Source organism: Barbatula barbatula (assembly GCF_947034865.1).
Source record: "Barbatula barbatula genome assembly, chromosome: 1".
Classification (NCBI taxonomy): domain Eukaryota; kingdom Metazoa; phylum Chordata; class Actinopteri; order Cypriniformes; family Nemacheilidae; genus Barbatula; species Barbatula barbatula.
Genome location: NC_136766.1, coordinates 19,763,689 through 19,787,527, shown reverse-complemented (window position 1 = coordinate 19,787,527; position 23,839 = coordinate 19,763,689). Strand labels below are relative to the sequence as shown.

Genomic DNA, 23,839 nt, shown 5'->3' with positions numbered 1-23,839 from the left:
AATGGCAATGCTTGTCTCTGGTTCATTGTAACATACATGCCCTTGTAGTCTGTTTTCAATAAATAAACACAGAGACACATAAATTAGCAATAGCTGTGTAGTGGACCGTGAATAAGACTGTGGGGCTTGAAAAAGTGAACACAAAGTTCACTCCTGTGCATGAGATCTTGACTTCTATCCACAGAAAATACAAAATAGAATAAAAACGTTATTTTATTTGATATAAAATGACCAATTCTACAGATCTGAGTAGTCTAAATTGGTCATAATGTATTCATTATCATGTTCTATTTTCTTCTTTAGATTCTGGATGGTTTGGATGTCTTAAAGAGTAATGTGTTGGGTCCCCTCAAGCAGCAGTTCATCGCTCAGAGCGTCATCGGAGCCTTCAGGAATCTTACTGCAGATCAGTTCAAAAGGTTGGAGTATTCTATCTCAATTTTAAAACGAAATGATATACAGAATCTCCAAAGAGATGAGCACTAACACCAACCCAAGTCTTTTTAAACTCCTCCAGTTTAGGTAATATGTCCTGTCTGGCAAATTTCAACCAGCTGACGGCGTATACACAAACAGAATCCTTGTCCGTGATCCAGGACAACATTCGGACATGTCTCATCCAGGGAGTCAGCATCCCTAGTAGCATGGTCAGTGAAAACAGACTTAGATTTGTAGTTTTTCTGCTAGTTTCAGATGTTCTTGTGTGATAGTTTAATTATTTATGTCCAGATATCTATCTTGGTCCTGAATGCATCTGAGCTGCAGTCTCCATCCAGCCTCATGTCTCAGAGAATCTCTCAGCTTGCCCCTTTCTTGCCTCTCCTGGGATCTAGCTTCTTACAGCAGCTCACCTCAGCCCAGCTCATGCCTGCCCTCAGTACCCTCAGCTCTGTACCTTTCACCCCCACACAGGTACACACCACATGAAACGAATAAAGCTGTTATTTATTATGGGGATTATAACACAACACTTCACCCAAGAATGAAAAGTCTGTTTTTGTTTCTTTGTTCTGTTGAACACAAAAGAAGATATGTTGAAGAATATAGCAAAGCAAACCGTTTTGGGCTCTACTGAAGGGACATTCTTCACTCCTTGTTTTCATTTATCATATCTGGTATATCGGTCTTTAATGTAAAATCCCCTACACTTTTGACTACAAATTTTTCATACTTTGGTAGTCAATGTGGTCCATGTACAGTTTGGTCACGAGTATTCGTCCAAATATCTTTCTCTTTGTTCATCGAAACAATTTTTGGGTTAATAATTTTTGGGTAAACGATCCCTTTAAATGAGTGATTGAAGACATGTTTAGCTTTGACAAAGTCCTACAAAACAAGAGCATTAGGTGTAATACTCCAGTGGGAGCTGAAAATCGAGTAGAGGTCAGAGGTCACAAGCAGGCAGGCTGGCTTTAGTTGTGAGGTCTATGCAACAGATGGAAGACTGCTGTTAAAGAAACCATGGTATCTGATATAGGTAGAGGATTGTTTCCCTGCACAACCCTTTTAATCATTTCTGCATGACCAAACATGAATTCTGCATGCCCATCTCAGCATGCACCCAAAACATAAGGAAGGCAGAGGATGAGAGAACAAAGAAATAATAGAAACCTACAGCTTCAAATGTCCCTAAAGAAAGTCATTTTAGTGAAGATTTCACTCCCAGCTTAGTTCTAGTGAATTATATCAATTAGGTTATTGGTGAAAACCAACATCATGACATGCCATCAAAGGGCTCATATTCTCTATATAATTTAGTTGTCTTTTTTACCTTATAGGGATGCACAATAGTAAAATATGTGTTACGCTTGCTAAATAATGCAGTATGTGATAAGGTAACGTGTGTACAAGTACAATCAATTTGAACTTTATTCAAATACAGTGTTTTTACTTTATTTGCTAATGCAACCATTTTGCACAACAGACTAAACAAAAGCATTGCTTGATGGCCCTAAATTGGTTTTATCTTATTGTGTACTTAAATTTTACATGTTTTATTACCATTTTCTAAACTATAACCAATAAACTCTGATAATGTGAGAATACAGAGTTGTCTGAATACATTTTGGTTTCACTGTATAATACAGCTCTATTGCCTAATAAACCTTATTATTAACCTTTTATATTTTATTAAATAATGATGCATGTTTGTTTTTCTCCATGAAGGCAGCTGTTATCATTGACAAGATCTCAGCCAGTTTAAGTGTAAGTATGTCTTAGTTACAATGGGGAGAAAAACAGAAAGGGGTTTGTGTGTGTGTGTGTGTGTGTATCAAGATTGGCAGCACCTTCCTAGCCAGCTTGCCCACAACCTCTTGGGTGTTTCAAGGACAGTTGCATTGCCTTGCACGTGAAGATACTCCCCATTCAGTCACTCCTTATCATTTATCTTTACCTATTCAAAGGTGCTTATAACATTTAATCAAATTATCCATGTTATTTGGCAGTTAATGGCGGTATAGAATTACACCAGGGACAAGGAAGTTTTCAGCTGCCCTTTGTGTTTTGTTTCTTTTGTAACGTCAATAAGATTGAATGAGCCAACAGTGCGTCACTAGTGAGCTGTCATGAACGCTTAATACAGCCTCTGTCACATGTGCGCCGCTAGGAAGACAATCAAAATCATTTTTAATGTGTAGACTTCTAATAGAACAATTAATACTTTAGACTATCTTCAGACTAATTACACTGGTTATTGCTACACCCTCAATACGACTAAAAGTATTAATGTTATTTATACTGTATCTTATTGTTTAATTGTTAATTCATGATACTTACTATAATATATTGAATAATGTTAACATTTAAAGTAAGCTTGTAGTATGTATTACTTTAAAGCTGGCCCTGCCTGGCTCTGGGCAACTGTCTTCCCTGGGGTCTCTTGTGAGGGGGGTGAAGGTGGAGACTTTATGGGGTTTGCCATCTGACGTTCTACTAGAGGCTTTACCTGCCATCAGCTCTCGGGCACCTGGGCTCACTCCCACACAGACCAACGCCATCATCACCAAACTCTGGGTGAGTTTTCCGCAGCTCTTTAAGGCATATGCATTTACAATACGCACCTAAATGTAAACACAAAGCATTTTTATGCAGAGTCTTATTGGTGATCTATGTATGCCTGCACATTTTTGATGGCCAGATCATGGCAGAACAGATTTGGGGAATTTCTCTTTCACCTTCTTTGTTTTCAGGATTCTGCTTCTGTTCACCTGTGGCTTGATAAAGTTGAGTCTTTGCTTCCCAGCACTCCTCTCCTTTGTGTGATTTCCAAAGTTTCTTTACTGCTGGTCAGTGACAAAGTTGTACATACTCGCCTATGGAACACACAGCAGGTATGTTCTTCAACCCAATCATAGCCAATTCATCAACTCTTATTCAGTTTTTGATAGACAAAATATACTTTACAAATAAAAGGGTACGTTTAAGCAAAACATAGTTGTTAGTGGTGTATTTTGTTCTAATGACACTCCCCTTCACCTCAAAGATCTGTGCAATACTAGAGTGTCTAATTACTTGTTTAATTATTAATAATGGAGTGTAGGGTTCTTTGTTGTGTACCCTCTGATTTAGCTTTCATGACACTGTATCTCATGTCTGCGTGCAGTGTTAACTAGCAGAAATCTTAGAGTTCTTACAGTTTCTCTGGTACTATCAGTCCCTTTTTCCAGAACATTAAGCATGAGAGTGCTTTGTAATCCCCCGTGCCAATAATAATAACCTTTTAGAGCCAAGAAGTCACTGATTTATGTACGTGCAGTATGAACTGTATGTTGTTTAAAAAAAAAGCTTACAGCATTCATTTTCATTTCAACGTTTATATGTACAAAACCACAATCTGGAAAAAAACAACCAAATTTACACAACAATGAAGGTACTCCTATACTTTTACAGCAGGTGCAAAGATCCATTGATGATGCTTTAAACAGAAACACTTGTGCAAATGCAGTTATAATTTTTCTATGCATGAAACATGTAAATATTGAACAAACCTTGAAGTATTTTTAATGGGCAGTACTTTTTTTTTGAAATGGTCTTATATCTGATCCCATGATTATGAAACCATTGATTAATTTCCCTTTTTTTATTCAATAGGCTCAGGTTCTTTTTAAAGAAGTTACAGACCTCAAGCCAAGTCTGTCAGAAAAGGAATTCATGTAAGTTTTATCTTTTACCTTTAATTTGGTTTTGTGGCTTTTTACAGTATATACAGTATATCACTGCCGTACTTCTGGAACCTTTTATCTCCATATTTCATGTTATTTTGCACTAAATCATTATTATAAGTCAACCTTTATGTTTGTCACTGGGTTTTTCAAATATCTAACCAATATAAAGAAGTAAAAAGTGCTTGATTTTCTTAAAAAAGGCGAATATGACAATCCAAGGTTTCGGAAGCACAGCGATGATATGAAAAAGGTTAACATGCCGTTGCTCACTGAAGCACTGTGTTAATTGAGGTATTTTTCCTGTTTGTTTTTTCTCTGACCTTTTAGATCTCTGGGGACCATTGCTTCAGGAGTGAGTTGTACAGCCCTTAAAAAAATGATCCAGAATTGGGCAGATGATCTATTGCCACTACGTAACATTTTGAAGTTCCTGAGAGAGCAGCCTCTGCCACTCGCTTCCTCATTGGTATGTTAGTAAATACATGCACTGAAATGGCCAAAATCATCAATTAATTACACAGATTAAAATTTTTGTTATCGTTCATGTGCTAAATCATCACTAAGTTTTGACTGTTGATCATCTAAAAGTAAACTTAATGAGAGAAATGCATAATTCTGTGTGTAATATAAAACGTCTTGAATCTAGAATATTGCCTCTACAAGTAATAAAAAGCAATTTTTATCTATAAATAATATAGACATTTGTTTTTACTACAGAAAAAATGTATTACTGAGGGACTGTACAAGTTGGACTTCTTCTCAGATCTGCTTGGTGATTTGGGGTCTCAGATTGCTCTTTCACTTCCGTGAGTCGAAATTGCAAGAAATGAAAACAGATTGATGTATTGATGTATAATTATGGCTTCATCTGTAATGTTATTTTATGAAGGTTAAGCACCATTAAGAAATTTCCTCCTGATAAGATGTATTCTCTGAGGAATATGATAGCGGAGGACCCCCAGTACTTTCTGCTGCTTCCCAGCACCAAGCAAGCTGTTCTGGTGGACAAGATAGTTCAAAGATTGGTAAATATTATCATTCTACTGTCCAGAATTCACGTTTTTGTTTTAGTGAAGAATCAGTGATCAATGATCTCAAAAGCCACGATATATTGTCTTGTTACCAAATTTACCACCCTCACATTTATGAAGACGATTATTGACCCTTTGTCCAATTAATTTAGTAAAGTATTCCATTTTAATCTGTCGCCAACCATTATTTCTTTCATTTCCCCGCAAGGACATGTACACTGGCTTGTACACCGAAAGGGAATTTCGTTCTCTGGATGTCATGGCTACATTTGTGGTGGATGAGATGTTTTTGCAAATGGATAGGAGCTTCTTTGTTGACAGTTTAGAGTTTCTACAAGGATTCTGCTACAATGCCAATAAGCGAGACCTGGTGGCACGCATGCTTCAAGAAAAAGGGACATTTGGGTACATACAGTTGAAAGTTGCCTTGCCTAATGTATAAGGACTGTACCTACATTGCATTAAATCATTAGAATAAAACAGCCAACATGAAGCATGGAAATGTTATATGCCTCATGATGACCCAGCTGTAACTATTTTGTATTAACAGCCTTGTACAAAACTGGACATCAGACATTTTGAACCAAGTGGACCGGTTCTTGTTCTTTCTTCCAAAGGAGACTATTCAGCTCATCCCTGCAGTACGTATGCAAACATTCCTGCTCTGTCGATTACTGTGTGACCTGTGAATGCATGTACTGTACTTCATGGCCAGGTCCACAAAGAATATGCAAATCCATACCCTGTTCTCATGCTTGTGCGTTTGTCTTTAGGGTTTAATGAGCTTGGAGCGCATTGAGAGACTGTTCCAGAGTCAGCAGCGTTGGGAAAGAGGAGATCGTGGCTCTTTGTGTGAGCAGAAGCCCTCAGAACTGTTTGAAAAGAAACAATTTGTGCTTCAGTATTTCCTTGGCTTCCTCAAAACTGGCCGCTCCACCTGTGAGTTAAGTCTTAACTTTATTTTCATTGAAAGCATATTACCTAAGGATACTCTAAAAGGATCTACAATCCTTTTCGGCCTCACATCATAAAGCATGTTTAAACCCTTTCCCTTTAGTAGTTTTACACATACACTTTGGTTTCTTTTCATCACTAGTTACTGGACTGATCCCCTCTTGCGAGAGCTTACATATGACTCAACCTGCTGCCTGGAGTATTGACAGCCTCAGAAATATGCCAGCAGCTGCTTTCCGGAGGTGCCTGGAGCTTATAGGCCAGGATCCCTTTTTCACTTCATTTCAGCTATTAGTGCTCCTTACGAAGGCAAAGGAGGTGCCTTGTTTTCTCCTTCAGCTCATGTTGTTTTACAAATATTTACCTTCATTTTAAGAGGCTTTGGGCATTTAGTCATGTAAATAAAGTGTGGTGGTGGCTGTGTTTGTTTCCCATGTGCAGGTGTATGGACCGCCCTCCTCTTTTAACACATCTGTGATCTCTCAGTTGGGTCGCATTGCCATCCCGCTCTCTGCTGAGGAACTGGCCTCTCTTAAACTGTCTGAAATTCAGTCAATTTCAGCTATGGGAGCTATCAACATATGGACCAGCAGACAGGTAAAAGGTTGATTAATATTTAGTAAAAGTGAGCTGAATGGTTAGCAGTTTTAACCATAAGCGTTATATATAACAATAAACTTTGAAAAGTTATGCATTCTTTTATTATCATTTCAATGGCTTTTGTTTACACTTGCAGTTGAAGTCAATATTCTCCACGGTGCTGAACTCAACCAGAAAAACTCCTGTACAGTTAGACTCCAGTACTCTTGTGGCTTTGGGCCACATTGTGTGTGGGATTGAGACACCAGTCATTCGCAACCTGAATCCAACAGAGTTCAGGTTATTGTATTTTATCTGAAGTGTATTGATATACACGTAGGATGGTTGATCATCATATGAAATAACTTATGCTTATGGTGAATGGGAAATGTTTTTTCTTATTCCAGTAAGGCGGTTCTGTGGCTCGGCCGCTTGCGCTTGTCCTGCTCTGAGGAGCAGCTCCAGGCAATGATAGGACTGCTCAGTCATAACTCGGCATTCGGACTAGTCAGCTCTTGGGGAGCACATGTCTTCATCGAGATAGGAGCGATTGCAGGTAGACTTATGCAAACAGATGAAATCTCAGGCCTTGTAATTGAAGGGTGGCTGTTTTTTTATCTGAAAGGGATTCACCCTGTGAAGAGTACACAAAAACGCAAGCGCTAAATGACAACTTACTCATTTACAAGTTTATGTTTATAATAGGCAACAATATGAAATATGGTTTAAAACCATGAATGATTACATCATAAACAAAGTACACAAATTACAAAAAAAATGTAAGTCAATACGTGGTATCCTTTTGGATTTTTTTTTACTAGCGGGGTTGCCTGATATATCCATGTCTGCTTTGGTGAGGGACCAAATTGAAGGACTCAGCCCCCTTGCTATTTCTCTCATCCCAGCAAAGAAATTTGCAGTAAGTACCATTTTTCAGCCTTTAACCTACTCTATTTTTTTAAACATACTGTATCATGTCAACTGCTTGTCAGATGTTATTAGACAACTTGATACTTGAGTATTTAAGATCAAGAAAAAACAACATCAGGACTTGTATCTTAAAATGTCATTAAAACACTTATGAAATTGAGATTCCCTGTAAACATTTATACAGACGCTTTTATCCAAAGCAACTTACATTGCATTATACTATACATTTGTTCCTGAGTATGTGCAATCCTCAGGATCGAACCCATAACCTTGGCACTGCTAGCGCCATGCTCTAACTAACCACTGAGCTACAGGAAAAGAGAATTCTAAAGCTCAGCGTAATGTTAGTATCTTTTTTACCTTGTGTTTTCACTTTAAATCTTCTCAGGTGGTGTTTAACCAGGCACAAATACAGATGTTCACCTATGAGCAGGCCTTTGCTGTAACAGACCCTCAGCGCTCTGCTCTGTCTCCAGTACAAGAGACGGCCCTGTCCATGGTGCTCAACCCTTGGGAGGACAAACCTGTTGATTTCAGAGGTATTTTTACACTTCTTCTGAGGAAGGGATTCATTTTTCAATATACTATAATGACTTAAAGGGCTGTTAAATGTTTCAAGTCTGTCTGACAGTTGTGTTTGTGTATGTTTGCAGGCCTGTCATTGGGAGTTGCAACGCATCCTTGTCATTTTCTTTATCTCTCCGGTGTCCTGATACTGCTGCTCTTTCCTCTGGGATGAGTTAAACCTCTCACTTTACTGCATTGAACTCATTTTCCAAATAAGTGAAATATGAACAAACTCTCAAATATATTTCTAATACTTTTTTAACACTTATAAAATAATTAATGTAATTGAAATGCGATACACAACATTGCATGAGTGTGATAAGAGAAGCATGTCTTTCAGCACTTTATAATTGTTGGTCAGTCATGATAAAATGATATGTTTTTTTTTTTTAATAACTGCTTGCTATTAGTTGGTAATCTATCAGTACGTAATACATTGTCTTAGTTTGGCTTGTCTTGTTACTTTATATTCACTTTGCCGATGTTATTTATTTATTATTTATTTACATGTTGTACCTGCTGGATGGGCCTTCATACATTGGAATGTAGATGTATTAACGTCAGATTATATACAAATTGTGACGTTTTCTTCCTTTTATTTAACTCAGTTTGTGTATGTTTTCCGTATTTTAATTTTGTATTGTTTGCTATTGTTGTGCAAAGCTCACCTTCATGAATTATCAGAAATAAAGTAATACTATATGAGAAAAGTGTAATATCTCTTTTGAGCCGTGTCGGGGCGCTGTGAGATGACTATTTGTTCGAGTCATCTGGTATCCCGTCATCATGAAGACAGCGCGCGCCGCGCACACCAGAGCAGTGCACATGCTTTCTCTCCGCTAGTACTTTAACAAACTCACACTTAGCCAAGATGGCGGATTCCGATTCTTGGGGTACGTATTACTGACACCTATTAGATGACGTGTATGACAGAGTTTTTGTCCCTGATTTTACACTGCATAAATAACTATGTTATTTTGTTTCTCAAAGACGCTGACCAATTCGAGCCATGTGAGCCGCTGAAAAACGCCGCCGGGCTACTGGTGGATAAGTGGGAAGGCGAGGACGAAGACGAAGACGTGAAGGTAACTTGCTAATGTTTGTGTAATACAAACTTTATCTTCCAAACAGAGTGCTTGCCCTGTTTTATTTATTTTAATTTCTGACTCGTTGCCTTTCGAGAAACGATGTATGACTTAACGTAGCAGATAACCTTTGGTTATGAGGTGTATTTTTAGCTTTAGCTAGCCTAGATAAGGCCTGTTTTATATAAAGATTCACACAGCTGTATCTAGTTGCGTGTTTTTCATTTCCTTGAAGTACTGTCACGTATGGTGACCGTGTCTGCGTCAGCAAATGTTAGTTTCCAGTTTGACAAAACGAGCTTATTTGTTGGCACTCATAAAAGGCCTCGAGAATGACAAATGAGTTCAACTTATACGTTATTTATGACAGTACATCAAAGTTTAAACATTGTCTATGCGTATTGTATTCGTGTCGTATGCTGGTAAACGTGAACGCATTTCTGGGAAGCAGAAAGTGACAGGCCACGTGCACAACATCGTTAACAGCTTCACACGCTGTTTTTAAAGTGACAGGTTTTTGTTTGTATGCCATCCCGGTAAATGTTGCTGAGTCATAACACGTTATTTATCCTAAGTAACTGTTAGCAAGTTATGAATAAAGTAGCAAGGCTCCCAAAATGACAGTTTTATAACGTGGTCTAAAAAGTGTGACGGTACTAATTGTTTTCGCAACTTACTACCTTCCTTTATTTGACTTCTTTTTATAAGGTTTTTGTACTGAATTTGGGTCACGCCTAATAGTTCTTGTAATTTTCGCGTTTTAGAACACAGCTGGTGCCGTGCCGCGATGACCTCACGCGTTGACCGCGTCACGTCGGTTCCTTTTGACGCCAAGCGCGCGCTGGAGCTTTCTCTGGCTAAAATGTGCGTTGTCGTGAATGATCGGCGTTTTTTGGCGCTAGAAAAGACCAGCTTTTGCCCTTGTGTAGCTGGTTACATATGGGTGAACCCGGTGTCAAAGCCTTTTAGAGTTCAGAAAGTCATGGAAAATGAATTTGCACGTTTCTAGAAAAATACAGCATAGTGATGTTGTGTAACTTGATTTCTGCTACTAGAAAATCATCTGTTAAAGTTAACATCTCATAATTAGAATTAATATGATATTTTGCAGATTAAAGGATTAATTTCTATTGTATGTGTTTTAAACACAAGCCATATATTTATTTTAACTGGCATGGCAAGCAATCACAAACATTTATGAAGTAATTATTAATGTAATTCTTTATATGTGATTTTACAACCTCACATTGCTCTGAAATGGTTGCTTGACCCAATTATTCCTTTAGCTATGGGTATCATACCATGCCTCTTTGTCTGCAGGATAACTGGGATGATGAAGAAGAGGAGAAAGGGGATGTGCAGAAGGTTGAACAGAACAAAACGGGTATTCTTTTTTATTATTTTTATTCCAAAAATTATTCATTTTTTAGATGTAGTGGTCAAATTCACCAATATACACCTTTCAAAGGCAGGCGTATTTCTTAAACTGAAAGTTTTCTAGACTCAAGTTGAACGTTATTTTACTGTTTGCCTGTGTTCAAGTCCCCTTAATAACTTTATTTTTGCCATCATATAGAGGTGAAACCTCCTGAGAAGAAAAAATTAAGCGCAAAAATAAAAGAGAAAGAAAACATGGAAATGAAAAAGCTAGAAGAGTTGAAAAATAAGGTAAGAACAATATCAGTTGTCATAATTAATTGCAAATGTCTAACAGCTAATATAAATGATTTTACATGTTTTAAACAATGTTTATAAATTCTGTTATTAATCGTAAATACAGGAAACACAGATGAGTAAAGAACTTTCATCAGAGGAGCAGCTAGCAGAGAAGCTGCGGCTGAATAAGTTGCAAGAGGAGGCAGACCTGGAATTGGCCCGTGAGGCTTTCGGTAAGAGTCAAGTTTTGTGCACTGCATACACTGTCAGACATTTATGAATTATTTAGTGGTATGTTATATATTCGATTAATCAAATATGCGTTCGGTAGGTTGGCATTCGATTTTCAATTTTGAGATTCAAATGAAATTTTTTTCAAACACCTGGCATCTCTGCGATGCGGTTCTCATGCTCGCTTGAATATGAATCACCCATGAGTGACCATCCAGATTTAGTTAATCTGGAAGAGAAGACAGCTCCCTTGTTCAGTAGACAGAGCACTGACCAGGGAGTCAACCATTTTTGTCAACAGTGCACTGAAACGTTCGATCTCTTAAAATTCCCACAAAACACCGCAAACCAGGGAGAATTGATGGTTCCCATGTTCTCTTTCCGGAAATCACGTGACAAATGACACAAGACGTTTACCTGAAATCGTAGGAACCAACTCGATGAACTTCATGAAACGCGATGTTACTTAAGTAAAATAAGTAAACGATGTCCCAATGAGAAGGGAGCCAGGGTTCTTACCAATGCCCATACCAGTGAACGCAATTTATTGATTCGGAGCAAGGGAGCTGATCAAGACACAGCCAAAGGCAGTGTGCCAAATATGCGATTTGGAACTGGCCTACCACAACAGCACATCATGTTTGAAAAATCACATGAGTTCTGTAAGAAGAACGCCTATGCAAATGGTAGTTTGATTTATTATTTGTTGAACTTATTATCAAAACAACATAAGAGCAATTAATGAAAGATGCTTTGCGCTGTTCGGTCTGCGCAGCGCTGCATGTCTGAAAGACCTAACATTTGTAGCAGTTTGGGACCCGGTAAGGACACAGGCTGCATGTCACTGTCGCACATATCCACAGTTTTTTCTTGAGATGACTGCTGAAGCTTAATGAGGAATTTAAACAGACTCATGCCCGTCATGCGTTTAAATCTTGCGTGGTTGGCAATCAAACTGCGATCTGTGGCTGATGAACGAACTAGAAATACTCAAAACATTTTTCTGAACTAACGTAATAAAGAAATGAAACGAAATCCATCTAATATACCATTGAAAACTAAACTTCATGTTTATATTAAGTCTCCTTCATGTGTGCATTTAAATCCACACTCCCGTGCAGTTGGTAATGAAACTTTGTAACTAGCACCTGAACCACAAACAAAAAATACTCCCCAAAAATTGTCTAAATTAACTTAATACAGAAACTAAACTAAATATAATTTGCCATTAAAACCAGAATGGAACTATTTTAAAATGAGGTGCTCTGTTTACAGCTGTTCTTTAGTTTATAAATTCTGAACATGTTGCGTGTTAGGGCTGCAACAAATTATTATTTTGATAATAGAACGGTTATTAGATTAATCATCGATTATTTTTTTGCAGTTTAATCTGAAGGTTTTGATAGATTATTCATTTTTTGAAGTTCATTAAAAGATTGAGTTTGACCTATTTAAACTAATAAATAAAACAAGGACATTATTTCAGCTTTTGAAAATAGCTTTTTAGTGAACTTTGAGCCAACTGAATGGAGAAATTTCTTTCAGGTTTGTGTGTTCCATCAAAAGTCAAACTGTTGCTACTGCGTTTTTAATAAGGCAGAGCATTGACTCATTTCACAGTTTGATTTCTAAGATTGAAATTTTTATCCAAAATTCAGTTTGATTCAATTTCAATTTAAGAACCTACTTTATATATCCAAATAGAGTGCATACTGGTTAAAAATGTGCAGCTTGAATGCCCTAAGTCGCTTTGGATAGAGGTATCTGCTAAATACATTAATGAAAATGTAAAATAATTTATTTCTTAAGGAAAAACTAACCTAATGATGTAAAAACTATACAGGGAAGTTCCGTACTATTTAACGTTAAAATTATATTAACTGCTTTGTAAACAACTGCACATACTATAGATTTTCAAATTATGATGTTCTAATAATAACTAATGATTCTAAACATGATTTATTTAAGATAAATATAGTCTACCCCAGCTGGAAAAAAAACAATAGAATCCCAATAAATCCCATCGAAGATATTTGAATGGTTTCCATTGAAATACTATTATAAACCATAAACTTAAATCATTAAAACCGTTATAAAAAAATTTGTAGTGTGTTTTTGGCATTATTCCCACAATTACAATTCACGTACCAATAGACATAAGACCATTATAGCTATTTCTATAGTATTTTGGGCAGGGTTCTTTTGTTTATTCAGCCAGGATGTCTATGCAGGTACAGATGGAGCATTTTAAATCAAACACTTCAGCTTCTAAGAAAACATGTTTTTGGGAGCTCAAGAAAGAGTTTGCGGTATATTTCATCTCCCTCACTGCAAAACGCTCGCTCTGTGACACTGGATGCATTTTAAAATCACATTAAAGATGCACTTCTGTCACATTACACACATGCCTTTCAATAAACCGACTGAAGGTGTGTTTATATGCTAGGCGAAATAGGCGTAAGATACAAAAATCTCTCTTTGGCAATCGTCACATGTTCGTCTGCATGTTCTTCTATTGTGTTGCCTCTTGATTGGTTATCGAGCTATAGCACCCCACAGGGCAAACCATGGAAATGCGGGCCCTTACTAACGAAGCTTTGACACTCCAAAAATGGTATTCGGACTAGTATCTGATGTTATGTACTGTTTACTTGTATACAGATCTCTGTGTGTTGATTTAATTGTGTATTGAAGTCAAGCCAATTTGTTATTATCAATTAACATGCTGTCTTTCTTCAGGCGTTGATACTACTGTTAATGTGACAAACAATGTCTCTGGAATTGAAGCCATGTGCCCCTCATCAAAAGAAGATTTTGTAGCGTTTGAAAAATTACTGAAAGAAAAGATTACACAGTTTGAAACCTCTGTGCATTATTCAAACTTTTTGGAGTCACTGTTCAGAGAGCTTTGTGTTTCATGTAAGTCTTAACATTTATTTGAGTATGGCTCTCAAAATTGACATCCTCTACATTGGGGTTATTCAAAGTATTTTCTTTGGTATTAAGATTATATGTTGAACTTAAACAAAACTATGTGCAGTTTATAAGCATGTTTCTCGTTTTGTGTCTCGAGTAGTGGAAGTAGATGACCTGAAGAAAATAAGTAACTCTTTGTCAGTCCTGCTTAGTGAAAAACAAAAACAAGAAAAGGTGAGTTGAATTATGAAGTTTTTCTGTCACACAAATGTCATTTTCCTAGTGCAGTATTCTTTATGGTCAAAAGATTAATCTCAATTCATCCACAGGAAAAGAAGGCAAACAAGAAAAAGAAGAAAGGTGTTGTCCCTGGTGGTGGTTTAAAGGCAAACATGAAAGACCACTTAGATGATTATGGTGCCTTTGATGGTGGCTTCGCCAATGAATATGATGACTTCATGTGACAAAGGTTCATTGTCTCCCTTCCCATTCTCACAGTTCCCAGACACCCCTGTACTCTTCATGCTACTCAGTGCCATTGGAGTGAAATGGACAACGTATAAACCCTTTTTACTTGGTTTTGAGTGGTGACAGAGTCCTCGAAAAGCTGCTATCACCCACCCTATTGTCCCTTGGTGACAAGTAGGCAAAGCAAATTTCTTCAGATGACCTTGGAATCTTTTTTATCTCCAAAACAGAGACGATATGATGTGGGACTTCTGTGGAGGTGTCTCCTCTTATTGGCCTAAACAATAATGTCAATGCCTTATAGATAACTCTGTGAAAAAGATGAGTTTTGATTGAAAGTGACATGTTTTTAAAGCTGTGCAATTTCAGTTACACTGAAGTAAATGTGATGCTCTATGCAAACAATTTCTTTCATGAATAGACTTACTGCAAGTGTGGTGGTTTTTCTTGCAGAATTAAACGCTATTACAAACAGTATCACAGCATTAAGATTCCCAAACTTGAGAGAATATTTTGCATTTGCCATTGTATCAACAATTGTGTCAACACTGCATAAAGAACAGAAGTAATACACCGACTAAATAGGTATTAGACACTTGCAAAGTGCAACAAAACCAACACCAAGCATAATTAATCTGTTGTACCTGGACCTTACACAGATCTCTTTAGAGTAAAGCACCTTTTTGTTTTTTCACATTGTTTAAAATGAACTTCGCATTGCTCCATGGAATCAACTGATTAAAGGTGCGTCAAGCAATTTGTGAGAAACTGTTGATATTTGAAATCGACACCCAAACAAACACATCCTTAGCCAAAAGAAACACCCAAGCTTCATTGCTCTGCTTTTTAAATAATGAATGCTTTTTCTTCACCATCATGACCAAGTGGGACAACTTTTACTGTTGAGGAGGTTACGTTGTTGTGTGAAATGGTATTATCCACTTGTTCTTTCCTCTTACTTACACTGCTCGGACTGTGTGGATATAGTAAATCTTTTAAAACACACATGGAGAACAGACATCTAGCAACTATTTATGAAAGTCATTGTTTGGATGTCGGATTTCAATGTTTAACAGTGTCTCAGAAATCCCTTACTCCGTCTTTATAAGTTTTTGCACTTTGTGGATTTTAATCATTACTAGCTACACTCTGTGGGGTTTTATAATTTAGGTTTACCCTTTTTCACCATACAATATCTTCTACAGGTGTCTACAATTAAAATTCAGCCAAATAAGTCAGGCTTTTCACTATTCAGCGTACTAACAGAGTTTACTTAGTCTTTTGCTGTGAGTAATGATTGTTAAAACTTTTTTTTAATAAAAACGACTTTAAGCCTTAACTTTCTACTCAATTAAAAAAAGTTAATTGGTCTTAATGATTCACTTGATATTTTTGTGAGACGTTATGAAATTGGACAATGGTAATGATAAATGGTGCATTTGGGATGTTCAACAGCTTTGTCTTTGACAAGTATGTAATCGATATATTATTTACATTTTAAGTAGTATACAATTTACCACAGTACAGGTGAAAAGAAAATACATGTGAAAAATTACATAAAGCAAATGTTCTACTGGAGATTTATAATACATACAGTAATTGTAAGTATTTTGAAAGACATTTATGCATTTGGCAGACGCTTTTAACCAAAGTGACTTGCATTGTTCACGAGTGAGGGAACTCGTGATCGGGCTCAGTGGCTCTAACCACTGAGCTACAGGAAAGCATTTAGTGGTGAAATTGTTACTTGTGTATGTAATTCTTTACTTTACGCTTTACAAACAATGAAGTCTATAATGATATTGGTCAGGTAACATGGCATTTGCCCTTATGAGCCTAAATGACTTGTACTGAATCCATGTGCACTTTTCTTTACGTTTTTAAACTCTACAAACTAGAGCCGAACTTGAAAAAAACTCCCCTAAGAGCAGCTCTTTTGGTTTTATGTAATATTTCAAGTTCTTGGAATATTAGCCAACAGTTTGAACACGCATGTACGGATTACGAGTACTCCTCCTACTGTTGCGAGCCACAGTCGAGCTGCCTCTCTGTCTCCTGTTTTCTCTTCCTTGGCGTGCACTTCCAGCTGTAGCCTGACCCAGTGAGTTCTGCATTTGCTGGAATACGCTCTGTCTAGTGACCTCCTTAGCGCCACAGGTAAATGTCAATGCCACGCCGTCATTGCTCTTCATGACTCTAGAGGTACCATCCGATGTACCGTCAAAACAGCGTCCTAGCGCAATTTCTTTGGCGGTTCGGGGGTCTTGATCAGTCACTGTATAGATGCCATAGTTGTGTCCCAGTGGGTCCAGGGGTGCAAGCATAGTAAATTCATTTGTGTCATTGTTGACAGCCAGTGGGAGGTGGTTTACCAAATATTCTTGTAGGATGCTGTTAACGCCGTCTCTTTTGCAGCTGCCTTGAGGAATTATCTTTACGAGGGTGCGATCCACACGATCCTGGTCGTAGAGCATCCCGCTGCACTTGAATTCCACACACACGGCAGAAACAGTTGATTGGTCCATGTCGCGAATGCTTCTGGTATCACGTATGCCATACAGTTGACCGACGGTCTTTGGATGTGTACCTCCCATATTGCGAGAACGGACGTTAAGCTCGTGGGCGCTGTTGAGTTTGACTTTAATATAGCAGGCCCTGTATTCCATGGGCTTTGGCCACCAACTCAAGTAGTCTTCTGTCCAGCTCATTGGATCGTCCTCATTGAAAGGTACTGTGTTATAATCGTAGCGATCTCCTTCAACTCTTGAGAAACGAAAGTGAGCTGCATTGAATGGAGCTTCCTCGCACTCCTTAAGTTTTTCAAATGGATAGATTGGACCATTGGCTTCTTCAGCTGCGTTCGACCTGGGTTTGGCCACATTGATGCTGAATGCAGTCTTTTTTATTCTGGGATCGTCATGATCTGTACGTCTGTAGTTAAGTTTGTTCAGATGAGGTTGTGGAACACCAATGCTGCTTGGATTCAACTTTGGAGATGATGCTACTGCCTCTAGCTCTTCTCCACCAAGGTTAGCCATGACATAGGCAGAATACGCATCTGCTTTTTGTTCATCACAGAAGGCTGGAAGGCACGCGCCATTTGTGCCAGTGATGACACTGTCAAATCTACCCCAAGACCGAGGGTTGGTTGAAAACCCTGGTGTGGGCTCCATATTTATTAAAGTCATCACAACCCCTTCAACTTGTTCACTTGGCATAAACCGGTCACTTCGAAATGCCCGCACCTTTACGTAACATCTTCTGTTTTCCGGTACATCCAAGTTAAACAGCCGCCTCTCACGGATTTCCATGTTACCTATGAGGAAGGTACGCTCTTCTCTTTTTCCTCTTTGCTTTTTCTCTGCATGGAAGTGTCCCTCTTCTTCCCACAAACCAGTTTCAGGATTAAGGGACCACAGCATCATGGTCTTCAAGTGCTCGGGTACCTTCACTTGTGCTGTGTCAAGACGTACTTTCACCTCTCCAGCGTTGAGTGACTCGCCTCCTTCATCCCTGAAGTCTACAGAGAACATTCCATAAGTCCTCAAGGGCAAAGTATCACCTTCTGCACTAATGAAGTTGAGATCACTCTGGGCAGCCGCTGCTGTTGATATATCCCTAGGATCAAGGAATGTCACACTGGCCTTGACATTTCCCATGAACACCTCTCCATTTTCTTTAAAGAATGTGTTGGGTGGGATCTCGATCTCAGCAATGGGGTCCTGGCCCTCTACCTCCCCAAGGACTAGCATATTGGTCTCCCTTGAGCTAATGGTCACAGGTGGCTTTTTCCTCAGTAGCTTGATCTCATGGAACACAGCTCCGCCTTTAGTATTGAATGGTAGTACTTTTGTGGTGTTCACAAACTTCTGCAAGTTGTCCACAAAAGTGAGAACTAGACGTTCTGTGTCTTTAGGAACCTGGATTGAAAACGTGCCTTTGTATCCCGTTCGGCTGACTCTTACGCCATCCATGTAGATGTGTCCAAACCTCATTGGCTCCCCTGTGTCTGCTGCAACAGCATGTCCACGAACAATAGATTTTGTGTCCACACATGTTTTGCAGTCACACTGAGTCACTACCATGATTGGTAATTGATATCCCTGGCATTTAATCTCTTTTTCCTCCATGTTTGAAATTCCACAGCAGTAGGAAACAGAGTCTTTGCATCGGATGCCATTATCTAGCTTCCCAGTACATGTGGATGTAGGGCATCTTCCCACGTCGTAGTACAAAGAGTTAGTTTCATTTTGATAACAGTCATGTGGTAGGCGAATCAGGTGGGAATCAGGTGTAGGTTTACATGATGGCTCATTTTGACCTGAACACAGAAAAAGATTAAGAAACAACAGATGAGAACTAAACGTTGGATTAATATAAAATGTGTATAGATACATAAATGTACAAACCAGTGACTATGAGGGCGGCTGATTTGGATTTGATGGCCCCATTCTCATTACTGGCTCTGCAGTAGTATTCTCCCATCTGGTCCAAAGTAAGATTCCTCAAAATCAATGTCTTGTCATACTGATATTGATTCCTGTCGAGCAGAGAACCGTCGTGGAACCTGTAGATGGACCGCATTGATTACAGTTGTATTTTCGAACGGAATAATTTGTTGTTGCCAGGATTTGGGGACATTTTACTGTTTTGAGAAATGTGTTCAAGTCAGCTTGGTTCTTTAAACCTGCCTTTACGTATGAACCCTCTCATACTAATTATAAGGATTATATTGCAGATTAAATAGGCTGTCTCCTTCCTTATTTACTGTCATCAAAATAGATTTTATTATGTTGAAACTGCATAGCAAACATCTATTCCTATTTTGAAGGCTTAAACTTACCATTCATACTTGTCTGGTTCAGGTAAACCATCAACCTTACAACAGAAAGCAGCAGTTTGACCTTCCTTTCTGGCCTTGTTCTCTGGATTTTTCAGCACATAGAGTTTTTCTGAGGAACACAGTTAGTAATATTGCATTTACTATCATTATTGCAATGCATCATGAAAAGACAAAAAAAGTATGTAGTTTGCCATTCATTGGGTTATTTCTGTAAAGCTTTAAAGAATAGATTTGGTGGCTAACTACATCTATTTTGTAGTTGTAGTTTTTGTATTTTGTCTAGTTTTCTTAACAAATATTGAAAGGATTATTACTTGCTCTCTCCAGCTTCAAATGGAGGACTGAGGTGTGTTCAGTGCTTTGGGGCACACTGACTTTTCGTGGAGTGTGATTCGGCAGTTTGATCATCAAAGTAGTGTTGCCATCAGGGCAGATTCCAGGGATATGAAAATGTCCATTGTGATCGGTAACAGTGAGGAGTCGGGGGCTCGGATCAGTGCTGAGAATGGCAGCTCTGGGAGCAGGGAGGCCACCAGCGCTACGGACTGAGCCTAGAACTGTGTGATCTTTACAGGTACAGCCATCACATTGATCATTTACACTTCCCATCACACAATGCAGATCACACCCTGAAGAAGCAAAGGTGAACAAAACTTGTAATGCAGAATTATAAAAGGAGCACTTTCACTGATTTTCTTTTTCTGACAAACACTGTATGGACCAGAAGTGGTTGGGACGCCCCAATACTATTTTGGTAAAGCCTTTTTCTGTTCTGAAATTATTGTACCATTGTGTACAAGTCATTAATGGGTTTGGGAATTAGTGTTTGGCTCAAAGCCTGCAAGTCATTTGTGCTCACTGAAATAGTAAAACCTGTTCATTAGAAAGGGGCGTTGCAATACTTCCGTCCATAAAGTGTATCTGACTAGTTTTGGACAGAATTGTACTTGGCTAGTCAACTATATTCTTTAAGAAAATTCAGATTTGTTACTTGGGCAGGATGGCCCTTCACATGTTCTGGTCTCGGCAGCTGGCCCATTGCATTGCTTGGAATTGCAGGTTCTAGAGCGATGCTGTGTTGCCACCTGATCACAATGAGCCAGGCATGGACTCCAGTCCGACCATGGACCCCATATTGGTTCAACTTGTAATGGCTTATCTGAATGTAAAGAGTTGTATAAATCTCAAAAAGTGCTAAAAGATCTCATCTTACAGTAACTCTAATACATTCAGCTTTTGCATACTTTAATTTTCATACATGAAAATGGTAATATGATGCATGGATTTGTGCTTTGAAACATAACATTAATTTTCTTACCTCTTGGACAGAGGAAGCGTACAGCATAGTTTGAGCAGTTTCTACCCACAGGCTGTTCAGAATTAATACACCAGAAGCCCACGGCTGGGTCAGCATGTACTCTTTCTCCGGTGCTGCGAGCTGGCATCCATTCAGTAGTGCGTGCTTCTAGAGCTCGAGGAACCTCACACACACGAGCTCGATAATAAAATGCTATGACGTTCAGCTTCTCATAGTCTCCTTTCCCTCCAGGGTGATCGACATTAAACCAAGTGGTCCACTCAAAGTCATCTGGTCACAGGAAAAGGTTTTGATTAATTTTAATACCATTAATCAGCAAGGAGTTTAAATCAGCTTTTGAATATTGATATTTTTTCAGTTGTCAAACATGAATATAAACCTACCCTCATTGGAGTACACAGCTGGGTTTGGTCTCTCTGATCTTTTCCTGACGCTTCTTTTTATCCCTAAGGAGAAAACAAATGTTAATCTTTTTCATCTTGGAATCCAAACACAGTTTCTTAGTTTTTCTTACAAATGTGAAGCCTGTTAAACACTGACACTCATGTAAATGTATTTCTAGGTTAACCAACCGTACTGGTGCCACAGTGTTTTTCATGTCTCTGTCAGTGAAATAGGCACATGCTAAAGTTTACTGAAGTAACTATAGTTGAAGTATTCCTGCTGAAATAAAACAATAGAACCCTGCACAAAATACAACAGAAATGTAATGGATTTAATGGTTATAATGGGTATTGTATTGCACGGATACTTGTTTTCTACTTGTATGTGATGGGTTCTATTGGTGGGATGATAAATCATATTGGAATAAAACCCAAAACACACTACAAAGAGGAATTTAATAGAAACATCTCATTCTAATTCACAAATTCAGTGTATTTTTTTTCAGCAGGGATGGTATTTGCAGTAAAACCACAGTATGAAATCATTTCAAATTTAAAAATTCAACATTTTCTCTATAGTAACCATTCTCCAATGAAGCTATTTTTTAGTAAAACCACAGCAACTAAAAAAACCATAGTTTCATGGCATGAGGGTGATGACAGAATTTGTATTTTTGTGTAAACACCTTTTGTCATATCCCAGTTTAACAGTGAGTTCTGCAAGTTGTTTTCTAAAACACTTGAGCAATTGCTGACAGGTGGCTTTTCTGGCTGCTGTCTTGCAAAACATCCCAGCTTCTGGATATAATGGGGACACTAGAACAATGTTGCCTTTTCTTCATTAATGGTTTTGCTATTGTAGTGGTCGGGGGAACTGGAAGAGTCAAGTTACTTAAAGCCAGCTGTCAAAATCCTGCGGAAATTATTCTGCCTCTGCCAGATAACTATATTGCGTTAGGGGCTAGTATGAAATGTGCTAATGAAATTATGGCATTTTATGTTTTTGTTGTTGCGTGTTTAAAGGGGTTGTAGCCGGGCAAACCTTGAGTGGTGCATGTAATTCCCAACAGAAATAGAAGAAAGGTCCATGTCGAGAGAAAGCCCATCCTGGCTCTTTGTAAATGACTTCTGACCTCTTGAAACGAAGCACTCACACACAGCTCAACACTAAGAATAGTCAAGCCAGTGCCAATTCTGTGCCAATCGGAGAAGAAAATGAAGATAAGCAACTGCAATTTGTTTGAAATTGACCACAGTGTTTTCATTTGAGTAAATATTGTGGGAAATCCCATAATGCGCCTTTGTTCATCTACTGGCTATACACTTTTGGCAATCTCACAAGATAAAAATTTACCAGAGAAAATGTGTGTACTTTAAAAACATTTAAAAAAAACCTTATGAGTGTTGGAGAGGCTGAAATAATTAATTGTGCAGTTTTCCTGCCAACAGTAAAATCTTGTTAAAGCAGGCAAGATAAACTTACTTTAGAGACAAAGTTTAGGCGCTAAAATGTTTTAGCTGCTCTCAAATATCACATCTGTGAGAGTCATCAGTATATCAAGGGAATGCACAACTGTTTCTACATCCTGCCAGAAAACCCAGAACTAGACAGATTCCACACACACACAAATGCACCATATTTATTTATTATCACAGTGTTAGATTTTGACATTATATAAAATATTTCACAATGCAATTGCACAGTCGATAAGGAGAAGGTGTTTAAATACTGTGTGTATATATATATATATATATATTAAAGAAAATCCAAGTTTAAGACACACTAAATATAAAATAATTGAATTGTGAGAGGAAAAACTCATAAATTGGAGGAAACCATTGAAAAGCATTAGCAACGGAATCAAATTTATATCATCTAAAAAAAATTATGTCATATATTTATACCAAAAAGGGAAGACAATTAAAATATAAGAATTTGATATCTTACCAAAGCAACTGTTTGTCTGTGAAATGGACAGCTTTGCTATTCCTGCGATGTATTAACAGAGCAGTAGCTAAACACTTGGAGAGAGAAAGACAGAGAGAGACTGAATGTGCAGTTCAGGTCTTTGTCTGGTACTTATATAGCTCAGCCCTGAGCCACAGGGTTGGCTCTCATTCTCAAGAAACAACAAAATGACTTCAGCACTGTCTCTCTGCTCCTGTACAGTACACGTATGTCTGAGTGAGGGTTGTCCTGGAACAACATCCTCAAAGCAATAATCATTGATAATTCTATTGTCCTTATAGACTACTTTCAACATCATAAAAGAAACAGATCTTGTGATTGAAGGCTTTCAGATGTCAATATTCTTTATAACAAATAGCCACAGAGAGACACGCACACAGATTTTTTACATAACGATTTACAGTTGTGTCAGCGGTGCGTTGAGATATTCATTGCTGGGTGTTTCATGTTTCACTTTAGTTTCGCTACATTTACACAGAAAGCTATTTTTCTGAGCTCGCCTTTATCAACAGTTTAGATAACTGATCATAAAGACATCCATGTATTTAAAAACACATGAGACAAATTATTTCGGTGACTCAGTCTCAAATGATTCAGCGTGTTCTCTCCCATGGTCTTCTGAATGTGTTGATAAACAATATGAAAGATTTGTTAACACAACGAGCCAACAAAAATATGCGGCGTCGTCCAGTCATGATGTCAGATGCAACAGAACACACCCTATGGATACATTTTTACAGCTG

The 23,839-nt window shown here is 38.1% G+C and overlaps 2 protein-coding genes across 2 annotated transcripts; one reads left to right on the top strand and one right to left on the bottom strand.

Moving 5' to 3' along the window:
- The first annotated feature begins 8,958 nt into the window (after window positions 1-8,958).
- On the top strand, window positions 8,959-15,956 carry eif3jb (eukaryotic translation initiation factor 3, subunit Jb). The gene is made up of 8 exons (XM_079483811.1): window positions 8,959-9,120; window positions 9,218-9,312; window positions 10,633-10,696; window positions 10,889-10,980; window positions 11,093-11,201; window positions 13,939-14,118; window positions 14,276-14,349; window positions 14,445-15,956. The coding sequence occupies exons 1-8, from the start codon at window positions 9,099-9,101 to the stop codon at window positions 14,577-14,579; spliced, it is 771 nt and encodes a 256-aa protein (XP_079339937.1). The 5' UTR covers window positions 8,959-9,098; the 3' UTR covers window positions 14,580-15,956.
- A 68-nt stretch (window positions 15,957-16,024) lies between these two features.
- cilp (cartilage intermediate layer protein, nucleotide pyrophosphohydrolase) lies at window positions 16,025-23,183 on the bottom strand. Its single transcript, XM_079483695.1, has 9 exons — window positions 23,076-23,183; window positions 22,170-22,321; window positions 21,128-21,190; window positions 20,745-21,014; window positions 20,418-20,585; window positions 19,741-20,055; window positions 19,427-19,535; window positions 18,993-19,150; window positions 16,025-18,904 (listed from the first exon to the last, which is right to left on the bottom strand). The coding sequence occupies exons 2-9, from the start codon at window positions 22,231-22,233 to the stop codon at window positions 16,554-16,556; spliced, it is 3,498 nt and encodes a 1,165-aa protein (XP_079339821.1). The 5' UTR covers window positions 22,234-22,321; window positions 23,076-23,183; the 3' UTR covers window positions 16,025-16,553.
- Between the last annotated feature and the right edge of the window lie 656 nt (window positions 23,184-23,839).